General features: G+C 45.1%; 3 protein-coding genes across 8 annotated transcripts in view; 1 reads left to right on the top strand and 2 right to left on the bottom strand.

Moving 5' to 3' along the window:
• The window catches only part of LOC117869997 (zinc finger protein 883-like), a 929,932-nt gene that overhangs the window by 589,875 nt on the left and 319,278 nt on the right, over window positions 1-20,779 (top strand). The gene's annotated exons all lie outside the window — the stretch shown is intronic.
• The window catches only part of LOC117870029 (zinc finger protein 501-like), a 561,112-nt gene that overhangs the window by 529,816 nt on the left and 10,517 nt on the right, over window positions 1-20,779 (bottom strand). The gene's annotated exons all lie outside the window — the stretch shown is intronic.
• The window catches only part of LOC117870010 (zinc finger protein OZF-like), a 31,047-nt gene continuing 10,442 nt past the window's right edge, over window positions 175-20,779 (bottom strand). For 3 of the 4 annotated variants that reach the window (XM_034757166.1, XM_034757168.1, XM_034757167.1), the window contains exons 2-5: window positions 18,535-18,616; window positions 17,985-18,111; window positions 4,022-4,135; window positions 175-3,650 (exon numbers count right to left, since the gene is read on the bottom strand). In XM_034757166.1, the coding sequence (XP_034613057.1) occupies window positions 2,212-3,650; window positions 4,022-4,135; window positions 17,985-18,111; window positions 18,535-18,558 (1,704 nt within the window). In that variant the 5' untranslated portion in view covers window positions 18,559-18,616 and the 3' untranslated portion in view covers window positions 175-2,211. The remainder of the gene's footprint in view (window positions 3,651-4,021; window positions 4,136-17,984; window positions 18,112-18,534; window positions 18,617-20,779) is intronic. The other variant, XM_034757169.1, reaches the window with a different exon arrangement.

Genomic DNA, 20,779 nt, shown 5'->3' with positions numbered 1-20,779 from the left:
CTATTTTTATCACATATTCTCCCACTCTAATTCCTTTGGAGTGAAGTTTTAATTTCAGGATTAGCCACCATTTCCTATTATAGTAGGATGGGGCAGGGAGAGAACTAGAAGAAAACCTGAATTATATTGCAACACTGAAAGTTATCACATAATCAGCCTCTTACGTTACACTAATTAACTTAAAGTTTAATTTTATTGTCACTGGTAACAACTTATTCAAAGATTACAAAATATAAACCAATAGGACAGTTTTCTCTTAATTCCCATTTCCACCCAGTCAGCTTTGTGTGAAGTCACGTTCTATAATGACCTAGGAGCCTTCCATTTCTGAGAGTTCATTTCTCCCTTGGTCTTCTTCCACCCACACTCATGGGAGGAGTCTCACACTACGTGGGAAGGCTGCATCATGAGAAAAACTACCTGTGCTCTATTTTCACACTTTCTAATCTTTCAGGGTAGCAGGAGCTGGAGAAGTGGTACAAATGTATAAGACTTAATAGCAAAACTAAGAGACCAAACCACAGACTCTGGACTCAGCATTCATGTATCCTGCAGTCTGAACTTGGAATCTGATACATTCCCTCATTGACTACCATCATGCGTCCAGCATGGAAGTGCTTCTTCTCCATCAAGGCAGGCAGCCAGATTGGGACCCAGAGGCATGGAATGGCTCTGATGGAATCAGCTGTTTCTGTGCTTCATGAAACTTTGGATCCAAATGGTAAAAGACAGTTGTTCCCAATTTAATCATGGCATCCTTTAGGAGTGTGATCAATGACACTTAACTAGGGAGCAGCATTCTAAAAATAGTTTACCTGGGCCACAGGTCACCATCGCTTCCATCTCTGGGGTGAAAATCAACCACTAGTACCTGCAATTTCTACCTGAGTTCTTGTCAAATCTTTGACCTTACTTGGAGTAATTTTATACTTTTCTGGCGTAGAATTCTTCACCAACCACACAACAGATCAGTAGCGATAGTGAAGTATAACTCCCACAAATATGCCTTTTTATTTCTTTAATGTGGTGCAACAGATTTAAATTAGGGACTAAATTCAGGTACAGCTTAGAATCCCCATAAGACACCAAATTTCAGGTAGCTATTAAAAATAGGTATCTTTCTGCAGCTATATCACATTCAACACAGATTTCATTTTCTACACATTTGCAGCATCTCCCAGGGGTGAGCTGAAGAGAAATGTCACTTCCATTTTCCCATCTCTATCTAAATAGGGATTGCATTTCCCAAATAATAGGCAACATGCAGCTGATTAGGAAGGAGATATCTTCAGGAGTGACCTTCTGCAGGTCCCGGGCCACAATTGCTTTGGGAGCCAAATGCATGGGTATTTTGCTTAGTTACAAGTCATTTACTAGGGAATCCTCTTCTCAGCCCTTTAGGGAAAATATTGACCTAACCACTTGAACAACAGGGGGATTGGGATGGTGATGGGAAATAAGGGAATCCCTCTGATTTACCCTATCTTCTTCTGTTGTTACAGAGGATGAAATGACATGTTTCCCTATCGCTGCCCTGTTCCTGCTCTTTGTTATAGTTCAATATATTTTAAGTGAGGAAAATGGTAATAAAAATATCTGCTCTCCAGCACAACCTGAAGCAACATGAAAGCAACTGGGAATGAAACAACTTGTTGCCAAAGGGGGAACTTGATGACTATCAATTGCTTTGAAATGGGGGGGACAGTATAACCGTGATGCTCAGGGTTTGTTTAGACTAGGAAAAGCGGTGGAGTTTAGGTCAGGTCAAGGGGAAAGCTAATGCCAACCACTGCACCTGGGCTGCATCTGCAGTACAACTAGAACTGTCTTTTTACACCAAGATCACTAACTTGAGCAGCCAACACCTAGTACAGTCCTAGTGGCTGTAAGGCACAGGTGGTTTTTGCCTCAGTGTAGCTTGTTGGGATAAAACCTCTCTTCCCCACCTGGAGCTGATGAACATTCCTGGCTGGTGGGACACACTCCTTCAACTCAAAAGGAAAGGAGTTGATAGAAAAGATCACAGGACTGATCCCAAAGAAGGGTGAGCTGCAAAAGGCAGAAGCAGGCAACTCATCTGGGGGAGCTGAGAGACCACGCTGAAGATGGTGCAAAGATCACTATTTGGGAATTAGCAAATGTGATTTTAAAACAAACAAACAAACAAACTAAAAACCCCCACACTTTGGCCAGCCCTAGTCAAGGCATTTGTTACAGATCACTCTCGTGGATTTTCTGATGTCTAATAAGGGTTGAGTTCTGACTGAAGCGTTTCCCACACTCAGAGCATGTGTAGGGTGTCTCTCCCGTGTGGATTCTACGATGTGTGATAAGGTGTGAGCTCTGATTGAAGCGTTTCCCACACTCAAAGCATCCATAAGGTTTCTCACCCGTGTGGATTCTCCTATGTGTCATAAGGTATGAGCTCCGATTGAAGCGTTTCCCACACTCAGAGCATCCATAAGGTTTCTCACCTGTGTGGATTCTCTTATGTGCGATCAGTACAGAGCTCTGATTAAAGCTTTTCCCGCACTCAGAGCACATGTAGGGTGTCTCTCCTGTGTGGGTTCTCTGATGTGTGATTAGGGTAGAGCTGTGATTGAAACTTTTCCCGCACGCAGAGCATGTGTAGGGTCTCTCACCAGTGTGGATTCTCTGATGTGTGGTAAGGGCTGAGCTATAACTGAAGCGTTCCCCACACTCAGAGCAGGTGTAGGGTGTCTCTCCTGTGTGGATTCTACGATGTGTGATAAGGTGTGAGCTCCGAATGAAACTTTTTCCACACTCGGAGCATATGTAGGGCCTCTCTCCTGTGTGGATTCGTTGATGTGTGATAAGGGCTGAACTGTCAATGAAGTGTTTCCCACACTCAGAGCATTCATAAGGTTTCTCACCCGTGTGGATTCTCTGATGTGCAGTAAGGGCTGAGCTATAACTGAAGCGTTTCCCACACTCAGAGCACGTGTAGGGTGTCTCTCTTGTGTGGCTTCTCTGATGTATGATCAGAGTAGAGCTCTGACTGAAGCTTTTCCCACACTCAGAGCATATGTAGGGTCTCTCACCGGTGTGGACTCGCTGATGTGTAGTAAGGGCTGAACTACTAATGAAGCATTTCCCACACTCCGAGCACATATAGGGTTTCTCTCCTGTGTGGATTCTACAATGTGCGATAAGGTGTGAGCTCCGAATGAAACTTTTTCCACACTCGGAGCATATGTAGGGCCTCTCTCCTGTGTGGATTCGCTGATGTGTGATAAGGGCTGAACTATCAATGAAGTGTTTCCCACACTCAGGGCATCCATAAGGTTTCTCACCCGTGTGGATTTTCCTATGTGTGATAAGGTGTGAGGTCCGATTGAAGCGTTTCCCACACTCAGGGCATGTGTAGCATGTTCCTTCCAAGTTGATTCTCTCGCATGTAATAAGGTCTGAGTGGCTATTGAAGTTTTCCTCTGGCCTGTGCTGACTCTCACAGGCTTTTTCTTTTTCTTGGAGTGCACAACTCCCAGAATCATTCCTTTTGGATCTTCCTGATAATGTCCGTTGTGGTTCTACTTGCTCAGCATCTTCCTGCTGGGGTTTCTCCTTGTTCTCGCTCACCATCCCGTCACCTGATGGGAGACAGAGAGAATCCAGACATAGGTCATTCCCTGCGCCAGAGAGAAAGGAAATCTCAGAGAGAAGAATGGAAAAAGGGATGAACAAAGCAAAATATGTGCAGGAGAAATCAAACCTATCAGGAGCTGATTTTCCCCAAATCCTTCCCCAGAGGAGAGAGAGGAAGGGATTAGTTCTGGGTCCGCATCTTACCAGCTCTCTCAGGGGAAGGCCAGATGGGGAGGGATCCTGCTGCCAGTTGTCAGTCAGGATACGTGGGAAGCCATGAGTGACATCTGCCTAATGATTCCACATCTACAGGGAACAATTCTGAACTTGGAGAGCTCACAAAGTCTTGGTAGGGTATCCCAAATGTTTCCTGTATTCATGGACAATTTTTGAGTTGGTTTAACCAATTCCTCACCTGTGCAGGCAGCTCTCGAGAGCAGTTTTTCCCCAGAGCCGTGGAGGTCTGGGACCCATGGCTCTTCCCCTCGTTCCAGCTGTGAGATCACATCAGGTTTGGAAACTGGAAACCCTGTTCAAGGCAAAGAAAACAAGGGAAGTCAGTGGAATTTGTGGGATAGTTGTCACAAGGAATATTCCATGATTTTAAGCCCAGATCATTTTTAAGTAGTAACATCCCAGGGCCAGCTTCCTTGGCTCAAAGTGGCAGGAGAGTTTATTATTATTATAAATCATATTCATTATCTTAGTTCCTAACGACCAACTAACAGTGGGTCCCCATTGTTGTAGGCACAGTACAAACCCAGAAGAGTAGATGGTCAGTAAGGACATAAGAACGGCCATACTGGGTCAGCCCAAAGGTCCATCCAGCCCAGTATCCTGTCTACTGACAGTAGCCAATGCCAGGTGCCCCAGAGGGAGTGAATCTAACAGGTAATGATCAAGTGATCTCTCTCCTGCCATCCATCTCCACCATCTGACAAACAGAGGCTAGGGACACCATTCCTTACCCATCCTGGCTAATAGCCATTAATGGACTTAACCTCCATGAATTTTTATCTAGTTCTCTTTTAAACCCTGTTATAGTCCTAGCCTTCACAACCTCCTCGGGCAAGGAGTTCCACAAGTTGACTGTGCGTTGTGTGAAGAAGAATTTCCTTTTATTTGTTTTAAACTTGCTGTCCATTAATTTCATTTGGTGGCCCCTACTTCTTATATTATGAGAACAAGTAAATAACTTTTTCTTATTCACTTTCTCCACACCACTCACAATTTTATATACCTCTATCATATCCCCCCTTAGTCTGCTCTTTTCCAAGCTGAAAAGTCCTAGCCTCTTTAATCTCTCCTCATATGGGACCCATTCCAAACCCCTAATCATTTTAGTTGCCCTTCTCTGAACCTTTTCTAATGCCAGTATATCTTTTTTGAGATGAGGAGACCACATCTATACGCAGTAATCAAGATGTGGGCGTACCATGGATTTATATAAGGGCAATAAGGTATTCTATGTCTTATTCTCTATCCCCTTTTTAATGATTCCGAACATCCTGTTTGCTTTTTTGACCGCCGCTACACACTGCGTGGACATCTTCAGAGAACTATCCACGATGACTCCAAGATATTTTTCCTGACTTGTTGTAGCTAAATTAGTCCCATCATATTGTATGTATAGTTGGGGCTATTTTTTCCAATGTGCATTACTTTACATTTATCCTCATTAAATTTCATTTGCCATTTTGTTGCCCAATCACTAAGTTTTGTGAGATCTTTTTGAAGTTCTTCACAGTCTGCTTTGGTCTTAACTCTCTTGAGCAGTTTAGTATCATCTGCAAACTTTGCTACCTCACTGTTTACCCCTTTCTCCAGATCATTTATGAATAAGTTGAATAGAATTGGTCCTAGGACTGACCCTTGGGGAACACCACTAGTTACCCCTCTCCATTCTGAAAATTTACCATTTATTCCTACCCTTTGTTCCCTATCTTTTAAACAGTTCTCAATCCATGAAAGGATCTTCCCTCTTATCCCATGACAACTTAATTTACGTAAGAGCCTTTGGTGTGGGACCTTATCAAAGGCTTTCTGGACACTATGTTCACTGGATCCCCCTCGTCCACATGTTTGTTGACCTCTTCAAAGAACTCTAATAGATTAGTAAAACATGATTTCCCTTTACAGAAACCATGTTGACTTTTGCGCAACAATTTATGTTCTTCTATGTGTCTGACAATTTTATTCTTTACTATTGTTTCAACTAATTTGCCCGGTACTGACATTAGACTTACTGGTCTGTAATTGCTGGGATCACCTCTAGAGCCCTTTTTAAATATTGGCATTACATTAGCTAACTTCCAGTCATTGGGTACAGAAGCCAATTTAAAGGACAGGTTACAAACCATAGTTAATAGTTCCGCAATTTCACATTTAAGTTCTTTCAGAACTCTTGGGTGAATGCCATCTAGTCCCGGTGACTTGTTACTGTTAAGTTTGTCAGTTAATTCCAAAACCTTCTCTGTGGCCCTGAAGAATTTACTATCTAAACAGACAAGACAGACACAGAATGGGGGAAGGGGCAGAACCCACCAGCAGAGTGAACTATGTGAAGGCAAAGTGACCGATCTGATGAACAGAGGCATACATCTTGCGACTACTGTATTTAATGTTACGAGGAGGGTCAATGTTTTCTGGAAATTGCTGCTATTACTGTATTTTTTTCTGAAATTACTCTTCATTTCTGGAACCACCCTTCATATCAGGAATTGCTGAACAGAGGGTGGATGGGGCATGCAGGGTCACAACCCTCCAGATTTCTGCCCAGAGACACCTGACTCCTGCCCAGGGTGCAGGGCAGAGACTGGAGGCTGGCTGTTGTTGAGACTTGCTCCTCATAGAAGTCTGGGCTCAGCAAAACCACTTTGCAGCTTCCCCATGACAGCCAGGGCAGTTGGCAGTAGGACACCAGGCTCTCTCATCATGCTGCAGAGTGGACGGCGCTCGCACCTTCTCTCGACTGCATCCACAGCACCTCTCCTCTGCTCATCTCCCCTGCACACAGCTGGTTCATGCCCTGTCTCCCCAGCACACAGCTGGCTCTAGGCTATCAATGCCAGTGTCTGGGCCCCACCTCCCCCACACAGCTGGCTTCTGTCCCCTCCCCCCAATGCACTTGTGACATTGCACTCTATATGATTTTATGAAAGTATGCTCATGATTATGAATATAATGTAACTGAAATATGCTTCATGCAAAAGGTCTCTTGTAAGGTATCATTACAAAGCTTATAATCTACTGAGTGTGAGCATGTACTACTAAATGTACCACTCTTGTATCTGAAACTAGAAATATAAAATATATCTCTGAGGGCCTATTGTAATTATGCAAAGTGTGGGCCATTAATGGTGGTTTGGAATCTTGATGGCTGCCATTAACCATGACAATTGTCTGTAGATGGCTGTTTTACTGGTAAGTCTTCCTGTATATGTGTGTGCTGGCAAGTGGGTAATGAAGTCTTACAGTGACATGTGACCAGGTCATCTGAACTGGAATCCATCTTTAACCTGGCGCTTTTCTATTGAGAAGGAGGGGGTGAGAACCCAGAGAGGGACAAAGGATTCCCCCTTTATGCAAAAGATATAGAAGTGGGTGGGACAGAACCAAGAGAGGGGGCCATCATGAGAAATCCCCTAGCTACCACCTGAGCTGGAAGAAGGACTGTACCAAGGGAAAGGACTGTGCCCAGACTAGGAAGGCGTCCAGTCTGTGAAAGAAACTTATTGAAACATCTCTGAGGGTCAGATTTTAGCTGTATTCAGTTTTATTACTGTTTTAGGCTTAGATTTGCGTGTTTTATTTTATTTTACTTGGTAATTCACTTTGTTCTGTCTGTTACTATTTGGAACCACTTAAATCCTACTTTCTGTATTTAATAAAATCACTTTTTACTTATTAAAAAACCAGGGTATGTATTAATACCTGGGGGGTGGGGTGGGGAACAGCTGTGCATATCTCTCTATCGGTGATATAGAGGGCGAACAATTTATGAGTTTATCCTGTATAAGCTTTATACCGGGTAAAACGGATTTATTTAGGGTTTAGACCCCATTGGGAGTTGGGCATCTGAATGTTAAAGACAGGAACACTTCTGTGAGCTGCTTTCAGTTAAGTCTGCAGCTTTGGGGCATGTGGTTCAGACCCTGGGTCCTTGTTGGAGCAGACCGGCATGTCTGGTTCAACAAGACAGAGGGCTGGAGTCCTGAGCTACCAGGGCAGGAAAGCGGGAGCAGAAGTAGTCTTGGCACATCGGTTGGCAGTTCCCAAGGGGGGTTCTGTGATCCAACCCATCACAGCACTTTCATGCTAAAGGATTATATATTGCTCATGTTTGTCAATTACTCTGTTTTCATTGCCAGCAAACACTGGTCCTAGTTATGACTGATATCTGTATATTTGAAAGCATGAATTTTTCACACACTATGATGCTGAGATGGGCCAGATGATACCGGGGAGGGCTCAGGGATGGGATTCCTGTGAAATCTGGTATCACTAAAAGGTGATGAATGCAAGATCTAAAGGCTGGTTATGCAGATCTCCATCTTTTGAACTTTGCCCCACGCAGAAAGGGGCAGTGACTGATTTCACCTCATTCAGCAGATTGAAAAAGACAAATAGACTTTTTTGGGAGAAACAGACGCATTTGAGCTGATTGAGGGGGGTCTTTTGGGGCTACAAACTGACATGAACTGATAACCAAGAGGTAAGCCTTTAAGAACAGTTCCAAAGTGTATTAAAACCTATCAGGGATTACCAAGAGGACTCATGAGGGGACGACGGTAAATACGCATTTGGATAGTCTTCTTGTTTTATACTTTTTCACCCATAAGGCTTAACCTCTGGCACACTGTCATGGATTCATAGGATCTGTGCAATGCACTGGCTTTTAAACAGTCCTTGGGAGGTGCCCCTTGAGTGCGCTAGACCCCCAAGGGGTCCCACTCTTCCACAAGGATAGACCATGTAGCTTCAACATCTGAGACTGAGCCTCTGGCTTCAACACTCCTATTTCAACCTGTGAGCTCTGCCAGCAGGTCCAGCTGAACGACACTCCTGTTCAGAGACTGTTCCTCATTCATGCTTCAGTGCACCTCAGAAAGTTTTTGCTTTGACACTGGACAGACTTAAAACATAGCAGGCTTATTAGTCAACCAAAACACAGCATTGGAAAGTCCTTAGATTAGGACTGAGATGCAAAGAAGACAAAGTATGGTCCATACTGGCCAATGCCCTTGAGCCATGCTGCTGTAGAAAACATTTTGTTTTCCTTTTACTGTGCCTGTCCATTGTATTTGCTGCGGTAGAGCTCCCTGCACCAAAATTCCCACCTCTATCACACACACACACTGCTCACAGCCCTTTGAGAGAAAGCAAAGCACAGGAACTGGACGTTAGTCCAGTGAAGACAGTGGAGGACAAGCTGCAATCCTCAAACCCTAGTCAAAAAGGAGAGACATGTGGGTCCCTACCCATAGAGAGGGGCTGGCTAGAGGCTTGATACCTGAGAGGGCATTCCTTGAGCAGACCACAGAGCAGGTCAAAGACTTAGCTACACCAGAACTGTGACATCGCAAAAGCACCTTTTGGGGAATTAGGAAATCTAGTTACTCAGGCGTAATGGGAGGGAGAATTCACACACTGAGGGAGTTTGAGAAGGCTAGGGAACTAAACACTAAAATTCTTCTGGAAAATGGAGACTGTAAGAAACAAGAACTGGGCCACGTAACCTCAGGAACATGCATGGAGGAGCAAGGAGGTGAACATAAATAAATGGGTTATTGAGCCTTATATTAGGCTCAGGCTTTGTGGGAGTAGTTATCCTGAAGTCTAGGATTTACCTGAATAGGCCTAAGGAGAGAATCCCAGGTCAGATATTTGGCACCCTCATTTTGAGAGACTAACGAGTAACCTCAAACAGGTGCAACATGCCACAGGATTCTGAAAGAAGGAAGTTTGGGGTGGGCTTTTAGCAATTAGGTTGCTATGCAGTATCTCAGCAGTTGGTCCACATTCATATATTGGAATTATTAATAAATAAGTGATGTAAATCATGAGTATTAATGCTTGATGCTTAATTATGGACTTCCCGAAGGCCACATATGAGTTGGGGCAGCTACTGACATTACTGTAATCAGAGTAAGGAAACAGATATAGTATATAGCCATGCTATTACCATAAGGAAGTGGATAAAATACCTCTCCTAGTTACCACTTTTTCATTTTGTTGGGTCCTCGAGACAGTGTAAACTGAAACAGGGCCTCCCTTGCCTCTCGATCTTTGTTTCCAGTGGTGTCCATAACTTGTAAGTACGCACAGTGCAAGACCCTCTTTACAATACTTATCTTAGTCTAATCGTTATGTGTATTAATCCTTGCCTATGATTTCAATTATAATGGTCTGTATTAAATCAAGTTTCTGTGTGTTTCACCGAATTTCATCTTCTCAATTAACTTTGAGTAGCCATGTACAAGGGCAAGTTTCACCCCAATACGTAATATTATAGATGTAAAAACTGTACAGGTTACACTACCACTTTGTGACATCATCAACAAAGTGCCGGGGTCATGGCCCTCCTATGGGAGGGAGGAATGCAGCAAGGACTCAGGATTGGTGGCCAGGATCGTTGTGCACAGAGATGGGGAGGGGGGTAATGAGTGGGAGAGGGAGTCAAGAGTTAAAATAATAATATTTGGGGGGGAAATGTATAATGAAGAGAAATAAAACTGGAGTGTAGGCGCTAAAGCAACAAGGCTTGGGTAGGGATTTGGGGTTAAAGGTCTGAGATCCCCCACAGCTCTAGATCCCCAAACCTCTCCTTCCTCCCACTGATCCATGCAGCCCACTTCCTGGATGCCTTCCTCCATACTCCCCTCCCTTTCTTCCCATTACTCTCAGCCAGCACTACCTCCCAGCACCTTGAGAGTTTCTTGTGTTCCCTCATAGTCTCTCACTACCTCATCCCTCCCTGTTGCTTATTAGCTGTAACTCTGCACACACCCTCGCTATGTCCTGACACCCCAGAATTATCTACTCCCCCATTCTCCTCCCCTCCCATGGCTCTGTTCTCCCTTCCCTTGTGGGGTCCTGAATGGCAACATTACACCCTCTCCTATAAAAAGATGAGCTCATCTGACTTTCACACAAGCCATGGATGAGTCATACACCTATTTACTCAATTTAGAATTCTACAGGTGGCATATTTTCCTCTTAAAATGAAGAAAAGTCATGAAAGCTCTAGTTATTAATTTAGTTATTAATATATTCAATAAGGATAAATTAAATACAATTTTGAAATGACTGATAGTACCAAAAAAGCACATGTCCAAAAATTATTCTAGTGGGTGGGAGATAAGGCAAAAAAAAAGGGGGGTGTCGCGGAGTGTGGGGGAGTCAGGGCCCTGCACCCCTCTTCCTGAGNAGGGAAGTCCCACATCCCCACTGCAACCCCCCTGCAACATTCCCAGGTCAAATCTGCCCCGCTCCCTGCTCCGTCACAGGGGGCAAGGAAACTTGTCAAAACTTGTGTCAAGGTTGCTTCCCCACTTTGAACTTTAGGGTACAAACGTGGGGGCCTGCATGAAATCTTCTAAGCTTAACTACCAGCTTAGATCTGGTCCGCTGCCACCATCCCAAAACTAATTCCCTTCCCTGGGTAGCCTTGAGAGACCTTCACCAATTCCCTGGTGAACAAAGATCGAAACCCCTTGGATCTTAAAACAAGGAGAAATTAACCATCCCCCTTCCTTCCTCCCACCAACTCCTGGTGGATCAAGATCCAACCCCCTTGGATCTAAAAACAAGGAAAAAATCAATCAGGTTCTTAAAAAGAAGGCTCTAATTAAAGAAAAAGGTAAAAATCCTCTTTGTAAAATCAGGATGGAAAAATAACTTTACAGGGTAATCAAACTTAAAGAGCTCAGAGGACCCCTCTCTAGCCTTAGGTTCAAAGTACAGCAAACAGAGATAAACACTCTAGTAAAAGGTACATTTACAAGTTGAGAAAACAAAGATAAACTAACACGCCTTGCCTGGCTGTTTACTTACAAGTTTGAAATATGAGAGACTTGTTCAGAAAGATTTGGAGAACCTGGATTGATGTCTGGTCCCTCTCAGTCCCAAGAGCAAACAACTTCCCAAACAAAGAGCACAAACAAAAGCCTTCCGCCCCTCCCAAGATTTGAAAGTATCTTGTCCCCTTATTGGTCCTTTGGGTCAGGTGTCCGCCAGGTTACCTGAGCTTCTTAACCCTTTACAGGGAAAAGGATTTTGGAGTCTCTGGCCAGGAGGGATTTTATAGTACTATACACAGGAGAGCTGTTACCCTTCCCTTTATAGTTATGACACGCCCCCCCCCAAATCACAGATAGTGTTGGACAGCCGGTTCCACACTGGCTGTGATTTCTTCCTGGAGCTCTAGGAGAAAACAGAGTTAATAAGACACATGTGCCTTTAGACATACTACTGGTTATATAAAAACTAACAATATGTTCCACATTCCAAGAACAATTTTTAACCAGTTGTTTCTCGGAAACTTTCCCGGGAGAGTGCATCAGCCACCTTGTTAGAAGCCCCTGAAATGTGTTGTATTTCAAAATCAAAATCTTGGAGAGCTAAACTCCACCAAAGAAGTTTTTTGTTATTCCCCTTGGTGGTATGAAGCCACTGTAACGCAGCATGGTCTGTTTGTAGTTGGAAACACCGTCCCCAAACATATGGGCGTAGCTTTTCCAGCACGTACACAATGGCGTAGCATTCCTTTTTGCTGATTGACCAGTGGCTTTCCCTCTCAGACAGTTTCTTGCTGAGAAACACGACAGGATGGAATTCTTGATCCGGTCCTTCCTGCATTAAAACTGCTCACACGCCCCGCTCGGACGCATCTGTGGTTACTAGGAACGGTTTGTCAAAGTCTGGGGCCCTTAGCACAGGGTCAGACATGAGTGTCGCCTTAAGCTGGTGAAAGGCTTAAGACACTCATCAGTCCAATGAACTACATTTGGCTGTTTCTTTCTGGTTAGGTCTGTTAGCGGGGTGGCGATTTGGCTATAGTGTGGTACAAATTGCCTATAATATCCGACCAAGCATAAGAAGGATTGGACCTGTTTCTTTGACTTTGGAACCGGCCACTTTTGGATAGCATCCACTTTGGCCTGTAGGGGATTTATAGTTCATTGACCCACCTGGTGCCCCAGGTAAGTCACTCTGTTTTGGCCTATTTGACTCTTTTTAGCCTTAACAGTTAGTCCTGCCTGTCAGATGCGCTCGAAGACTTTTTCCAGGTGCTCCAGGTGTTCTGTCCATGAATCAGAAAAAATGGCCACATCATCGAGGTAGGCAACTGCAGATTCTCCCAATCCCTCTAGGGGACCATCTACAAGTCTTTGGAGGTGGCGGGTGCATTCCGCAACCCGAAAGGGAGTACATTGAATTCATACACCCCTGCCTGGGTGACGAAGGCTGACCTTTCCTTAGCGGGTTCATCAAGTGGTACTTGCCAGTACCCTTTGGTTAAGTCTAAAGTAGAGATGAATTAGGCATGTCCCAATTTCTCCAATAGCTCATCTGTGCGTGGCATTGGATAGTTGTCAGGACGAGTTACAGCATTTAGCTTACGGTAGTCCACGCAAAAGTGTATTTCCCCATCTGGTTTGGGAACTAGAACCACTGGAGATGCCCATGAACTATTAGAGGGGCGGATTATACCCATCTGTAGCATGTCCTGGATCTCTCTTTGTATAGCAGTTTGGGCATGAGGTGACTCCCGGTAGGGTGGGGTTCTAATTGGGTGAGCATTACCTGTGTCAATGGAGTGGTATGCCCGTTCGGTCCGTCCTGGAGTGGCTGAGAAAATTGGTGCAAAGCTTGTGCACAGCTCCTTGATCTGCTGTCGCTGCAGACGTCCAAGGGTCGCAGAGACGTTCACCTCTTCCACGCCACCATCCCTTTTTCCTTCGTAGTAGACACCTTCAGGCCACTCCTCGTCATCTGTTTCCTGGGCTGTAAACTGGCAAACGTTTAATTCTCTGGAATAAAAGGGCTTAAGAGAATTAACATGGTATACCTTAGGCTTTATGTTGGAGGTGGGGGAGGCTATGAGATAGTTAACAGCTCCTAGGTGCTCCTGGACCATGAATGGTCCTTCCCACAATGCTTCCATTTTATGGGCCTGGAGCGCCTTTAAGACCACGACTTGGTCTCCTACTTTGAAGGACCGTTCTCTGGAATGTTTATCATACCAGGCCTTTTGCTTTTCCTGAGCATCCTTTAGGTTTTCTTTAGCAAGGGCTAAAGAGTGTCGGAGGGTGCTTTGTAGGTTACTTACAAAGTCTAGAATGTTAGTTCCTGGAGAAGGCGTAAACCCCTGCCATTGCTGCTTCACCAACTGTAATGGCCCCTTAACCTCGCGGCCATACACAAGTTCAAATGGTGAAAACCCTAAACTGGGATGTGGTACAGCCCTGTAGGCAAAAAGCAACTGCTGCAACACTAGGTCCCAATCATTGGAGTGTTCATTTACGAATTTACGTATCATGGCCCCAAAAGTTCCATTAAACCTCTCCAGCAGGCCATTGGTTTGATGGTGATAAGGGGTGGCAACCAAGTGATTCACCCCATGAGCTTCCCACAGGTTTTCCATGGTCCCTGCCAGGAAATTAGTTCCTGAATCTGTAAGGATGTCGGAGGGCCACCCTACCCTGGCAAAAATGTCTGCTAATGCCTGGCACACACTTTTAGCCCTGGTGTTGCTTAAGGGTACTGCTTCCAGCCATCGGGTAGCAAAATCCATGAAAGTCAATATGTTCTGTTTTCCTCTGGGGGTCTTCTTTGGGAAAGGACCCAGAATATCTACAGCTACTCACTGAAATGGGACTTCAATTATGGGTAGTGGCTGGAGAGGGGCTTTAACCTGGTTTTGGGGCTTTCCCACTCGTTGGCACACCTCACAAGACCGGACATAATTAGCAACGTTCTTGGCCATTCCCTCCCAGTGGAAGGACTTCCCCAACTGGTCTTTGGTTCTGTTCACCCCAGAATGGCCACTGGGACGATCATGGGCTAAGCTCAAGAGCTTTACCCGATACTTAGTGGGAACTACCAACTGTCTTTGAGGATGCCAGTCTTCCTGGTGCCCACCAGAAAGAGTCTCCTTGTATAAAAGTCCTTGTTCTACAACAAACCAAGATCGGTTAGAAGAGCTGAGAGGCGGTGGGGTGTTCTGTGCTGCCCCCCAAGCTTTCTGAAGGCTATCATCTGCTTCCTGCTCAGCCTGGAACTGTTCCCTTGATGCTGGAGACATCAGTTCCTCCTTGGACTGTGGACTGGGGCTTGGTCCCTCTGGAAGAGATGCAGGTGCTGGGGCTGTTTCCATTGACTGTGAACCGCTGTCCGCGGGTGCACTATGTGGTATTTCAGGCTCTGGCTGAGCCTCTTGGGTAGGGTTATCTGCTGCTTCTGCCAGTTCAGGCTCGCTGGTGCCCTCTGGCGTTGGAGTGAGTGGTAGACGGGTTTGCAAGCGCTGGACTCAGTGCTGGCAATAGTTCTGTTGCTGGTTGTGTTGCCAGTTCCGGTTCTGGGACTGGCTTTGGCTGGGTCTCTGGGATTGGATCCACTACGGCTGTTGCAGTCGTTGGCAGGGGATCCGGTTCCACCACCTTTGTCTGGGTCTCTGGTAACACAGACGGGGCCCTGCGGGACGGCTCAGGAACAGGGATGGGGGTGAAAGCTGGCTTAGCCTGGCTGCGGGTGACTATTCCCACCCTCTTGGCTAGCTTCACATGGTTGGCCAAGTCTTCCCCCAGCAGCATGGGAATGGGATAATTGTCATAGACTGCAAAAGTCCACATTCCTGACCAGTCGTTGTACTGGACATGCAACTTGGCTGTAGGCAAGGTTACAGACTGTGACACGAAGGGCTGAATTGTCACTGGAGCCTCCGGGTTGATGAGTTTGGGGTCCACTAGGGATTGGTGGATTGTCGACACCTGTGCCCCAGTGTCCCTCCAAGCGATAACCTTCTTTCCGCCCACTCTCAAGGTTTCCCTTCACTCCGAGGGTATGAGAGTGGCATCTGGGTCTGGGGATCTTTGGTGTGATTGGGGTGTAATGAACTGTAATCGGTTGGGGTTCTTGGGGCAGTGAGCCTTTATATGTCCCAGTTCATTACATTTAAAACATCGCCCTGCTAAGGTATCACCGGGGAGATGTTGGTTGGTGGAGACTAGTGTGGTGGGGTGAGAAGGCATCTGGGGTTTCCCTTGGGATGTGGGTGGGGCCTTGGGTTGTCCCCGGTGGTAAGGTTTGGTTTCGGGTTGCCCCTTCTGATATTCACTCCAACTGCTACTAGTTTTTTTCTTTTCTGCCACCTCCACCCTTTTGGCTCCAATCTCCCCCACCTCGGTTACAGTTTTGGGCTTCCCATCTAGGATGTACCTTTCTATTTCCTCAGGAACACCCTCTAAAAACTGCTCTATATGCATCAGTAAGGGAAACTTTTCCGTAGATTTAACATTTGCTCCTGATATCCAGGCATCCCAATTTTTCCCAATGTGGTAGGCATGTCGGGTAAATGACACATCGGGTTTCCACCTTAGGGCTCTGAACCACCGACAGGCATGCTCAGGTGTTAGCCCCATTCTGATTCTGGCCTTGTTTTTAAAAAGTTCATAACTGTTCATGTGTTCCTTAGGCATTTCAGCCGCCACCTCTGCTAAGGGTCCACTGAGCTGCGGCCTCAGCTCTACCATATACTGGTCTGTTGTGATGCTGTATCCAAGGCAGGCCCTTTCAAAATTTTCTAAGAAGGCCTCATAATCATTGCCTGCCTTGTAGGTGGGGAATTTTCTGGGATGGGAAGTGGTACCTGGAGAGAGGTTGTTAGGATTGGCTGCTGTATCTGGCCTAGCCCGTGCTAATTCCAGTTCATGCTTCATCTCTTTTTCTCTCAGCTCCATAGCTCTCTGATGGGCCTCCTCTTTGGCTTTCTCTTCTCTTTCTCTCTGCTCTTTCTCGAGTTTTTTTAATTGAAGCAGTCTCTGATGTTTTTTTTCATTTTCTTCTGCTTCTAGTCTGGCCAGTTCTATTTTGTTAGCTACTTCTTTGGTAGTCATTTTCCTGTTTTCTTGTGCTGGGCCACACCCCTCTGCAGTTGACTGAAACTGGGATGCACTCAGCTCAGGCTGCTGCTGAGGTAACAGAGACTTTCTAACTAGCTATCCCCGAGAGGTAGAAAGCAAAAAACAATTCAGCTTGTAAATTCCTTTTACCAGTTGTTTGCTCACTGATTGAGCCCTTCTCTTAACAAAGATCCTTGTTAAAAGAAACTTAACACCTCTGCCTTCAAGCAAGGAGAGATAAGATATGCATCTACCTTAAGCTCTACTTTCCAAGCAGCTAGAAAGGAGAAAAAAAAAATCTTACTGGCTTTTGGTTTAAAATGATCCCACTGCTCTGCCACCACATCAAGGCTGCTTCCCCACTTTGAACTTTAGGGTACAAATATGGGGGCCTGTATGAAATCTTCTAAGCTTAACGACCAGCTTAGATCTGGTCCGCTGCCACCATCCCAAAACTAATTCCCTTCCCTGGGTAGCCTTGAGAGACCTTCACCAATTCCCTGGTGAATACAGATCCAAACCCCTTGGATCTTAAAACAAGGAGAAATTAACCATCCCCCTTCCTTCCTCCCACCAACTCCTGGTGGATCAAGATCCAACCCCCTTGGATCTAAAAACAAGGAAAAATCAATCAGGTTCTTAAAAAGAAGGCTTTTAATTAAAGAAAAAGGTAAAAATCCTCTTTGTAAAATCAGGATGGAAAAATAACTTTACAGGGTAATCAAACTTAAAGAGCTCAGAGGACCCTCCTCTAGCCTTAGGTTCAAAGTACAGCAAACAGAGAAACACCCTAGTAAAAGGTACATTTACAAGTTGAGAAAACAAAGATAAACTAACACGCCTTGCCTGGCTGCTTACTTGCAAGTTTGAAATATGAGAGACTTGTTCAGAAAGATTTGGAGAACCTGGATTGATGTCTGGTCCCTCTCAGTCCCAAGAGTGAACAACTTCCCAAACAAAGAGCACAAACAAAAGCCTTCCGCCCCTCCCAAGATTTGAAAGTATCTTGTCCCCTTATTGGTCCTTTGGGTCAGGTGTCAGCCAGGTTACCTGAGCTTCTTAACCCTTTACAGGGAAAAGGATTTTGGAGTCTCTGGCCAGGAGGGATTTTATAATACTGTACACAGGAGAGCTGTTACCCTTCCCTTTATAGTTATGACAACTTGTATAATTAATAAAGGTATAAAGTTATTACTATTCAGGTTCTTTAGAGACCCCACAGCTTCTAATATCCGAGTGGACAGGACTCCTTACCCAGCAAGACCACCATCTCATAGTTCTCCTGCATGACATCCCTGTAGAGGGCTCTCTGAGTGGGGTCCAGCAGAGCCCCCTCTGCCCTGGTGAAATGCACAGCCACCTCCTCAAAAGTCACCAGCCCCTGAAAGAGCAAGAGTCCAACAGTCAGTACCTGCTGCCCCAGTCACAGCCCCACTATTCATGGAACAGCAGCACCAGGTAAATGGAAGCTCCAGGAGGCACATGTTAACAGAGTCCCACCCCCACCTTGCCTAGAGCAGCCAGGAGGGATCAGAGGGTGGAAAGAGAGAACCTTTGTGTCTCCCAGCTGACAGATGGAGGCAGGGTCTTCACATTTATCACATACCTACTAGCTAGAGCTTGATATAAGAGATGGGGTTGTCTCTGTACCATGCTGGTGGCTCCCTTGTAGGAATCCCAACACTCTTCAAATAAAATATATGGAAGAAAGGGGAAGTCAATAGTAAAGAATATAAGTGAGAAGGTCAGAATTGTAGAAAATTGGTACTGAGAACCCACCACCAGCTCCGTGATAATCTCTTACCTGAGCCAGCTCCATTGCAGCCATTTCCTTCCCCTGGGAGGACGGGATGATCTGGAGTGAAACCTGAACGTTCTTCTGTAGCCTGACAGGACGAGAAGGGCAATGTGAGAGAATTCAGAGGAGGCTTTCGTCCATTCCACAGTCCGACTCCCCCCAGGATTTTTCCCTACTAATGGACATTCTAGGATCTGCCACACTGTGAAGCACAGAGTGACCTTATTCCAGTAGAGGCCTAGCCCCTTCTGACCAGGGTGTAACCGTCTGAGAAATGGTGAAACTCTCCCAGTAACAATCTCTCTGTTACATTTACCAAGTTTGAGGATGATACCAAGCTGGGAGGGGTTGCAACTGCTTTGGAGGACAGGATTAAAATTCAAAATGATCTGGACAAACTGGAGAAATGGTCTGAAGTAAATAGGGTGAAAGTCAATAAGGACAAATGCAAAGTACATCGCTTAGGAAGGAACAATCAGTTGCACACATACAAAATGGGAAATGAGTGCCTAGGAAGGAGTACTGCGGAAAGGGATCTGGGGGTCATAGTGAATCACAATCTAAATATGAGTCAACAGTGAAATGTTGTTGCAAAAAAAGGAAACATCATTCTGGGATATATTAGCAGGAATACTGCAAGCAAGACACGAGAAGTAATTCTTCTGCTCTACTTCGCACTGATTAGGCCACAACTGGAGTACTGTGTCCAGTTGTGGGTGCCACATTTCAGGAAATATGTGGACAAATTGGAGAAAGTCCAGAGAAGAGCAACAAAAATGATTAAAGGTCTAGAAAACATGACCTATGAGGGAAGATTGAAAAAATTGGGTCTGTTTAGTCTGGAGAAGAGAAGACTGAGAGGGGACATGATCACAGTTTTCAAGTACATAAAAAGTTGTTACAAAGATGTGGGTGAAAAATTGTTCTTAACCTCTGAGAAAAGGACAAGAAGCAATGGGCTTAAATTGCAGCAAGGGCGGTCTAGGATAGAGATTAGGAAAATAACCTTCCTAACTGTCAGTGTGGTTAAGCACTGGAATAAATTGCCTAGGGAGGTTGTGGAATCTCCATCTGTCATAACTATAAAGGGAAGGGTAACAGCCCTCTAGTGTACAATACTATAAAATCCCTCCTGACTAGAGATTCCAAAATCCTTTTCCCTGTAAAGGGTTAAGAAGCTCAGGTAACCTGGCTGACACCTGACCCAAAGGACCAATAAGGGGACAAAATACTTTCAAATCTTGGTGGGGGGAAGGCTTTTGTTTGTGCTCTTTGTTTTTGGGTTGTTCGCTCTTGGAACTAAGAGAGACCAGACATCAATCCAGGCTCTCCAAATCTTTCTGAACAAGTCTCTCATATTTCTAACTTGTAAGTAAACAGCCAGGCAAAGTGTGTTAGTTTTTATCTTTGTTTTCTCAACTTTTAAATGTACCTTTTACTAGGGTGTTTACCTCTGTTTGCTGTAACTTTGAACCTAAGGCTAAAGGGGATTCCTCTGGGCTCTTTAAGTTTAATTACCCTGTAAAGTTATTTTCCATCCTGATTTTACAGAGATGATTTTTACCTTTTTCTTTAATTAAAAGCCTTCTTTTTAAGAACCTGATTGATTTTCCTTGTTTTTAGATCCAAGGGGGTTGGATCTTGATCCACCAGGAGTTGGTGGGAGAAAGGAGGGGGATGGTTAATTTCTCCTTGTTTTAAGATCCAAGGGATTTGGATCTGTATTCACCAGGGAATTGGTGAAGAGTCTCTCAGGGCTACCCAGGGAAGGGAATTAGCACATTGGGAGTGGTGGCAGCAGACCAGATCTAAGCTGGTAGTTAAGCTTAGAAGTTTTCATGCAGGCCCCCATATCTGTACCCTAAAGTTCAGAGTGGGGAAGCAGCCTTGACACCATCATTGAGGATTTTTAAGAGCAGGCTGGACAAACACCTGTCAGGGTTTGTCTAGATTATACTTAGTCCTGCCTTGAGTGCAGGGGACTGAAATAGATGACCTCTCAAGGTCCCTTCCAGTTCTAGGATTCTATGAACCAAAGGCGAGAGAAGAGCAGAATCAAAGGAGTCACTTTGGGGGATGCTCCCTGTAATTGTCCCCAAGGTACTGTCTCAGGTTTACAAAGTTGTTTGATGCTTCAGCCTTTATACAGTCTCTCCTGGGAGTGCCCTTTTCATGGGCTGAGCCTAGTTTTACCTTTTGACAAGTGTGAACGTGGGGGCTCTGAGACTGGGCCTTCTTGCCTCAGAACACT

Source organism: Trachemys scripta, chromosome 25 (genome assembly GCF_013100865.1).
Source record: "Trachemys scripta elegans isolate TJP31775 chromosome 25, CAS_Tse_1.0, whole genome shotgun sequence".
In the NCBI taxonomy this organism is placed as follows: domain Eukaryota; kingdom Metazoa; phylum Chordata; order Testudines; family Emydidae; genus Trachemys; species Trachemys scripta.
Note: the sequence above shows the minus strand (reverse complement) of the source record. Positions and strands in the feature narration are given on the sequence as shown.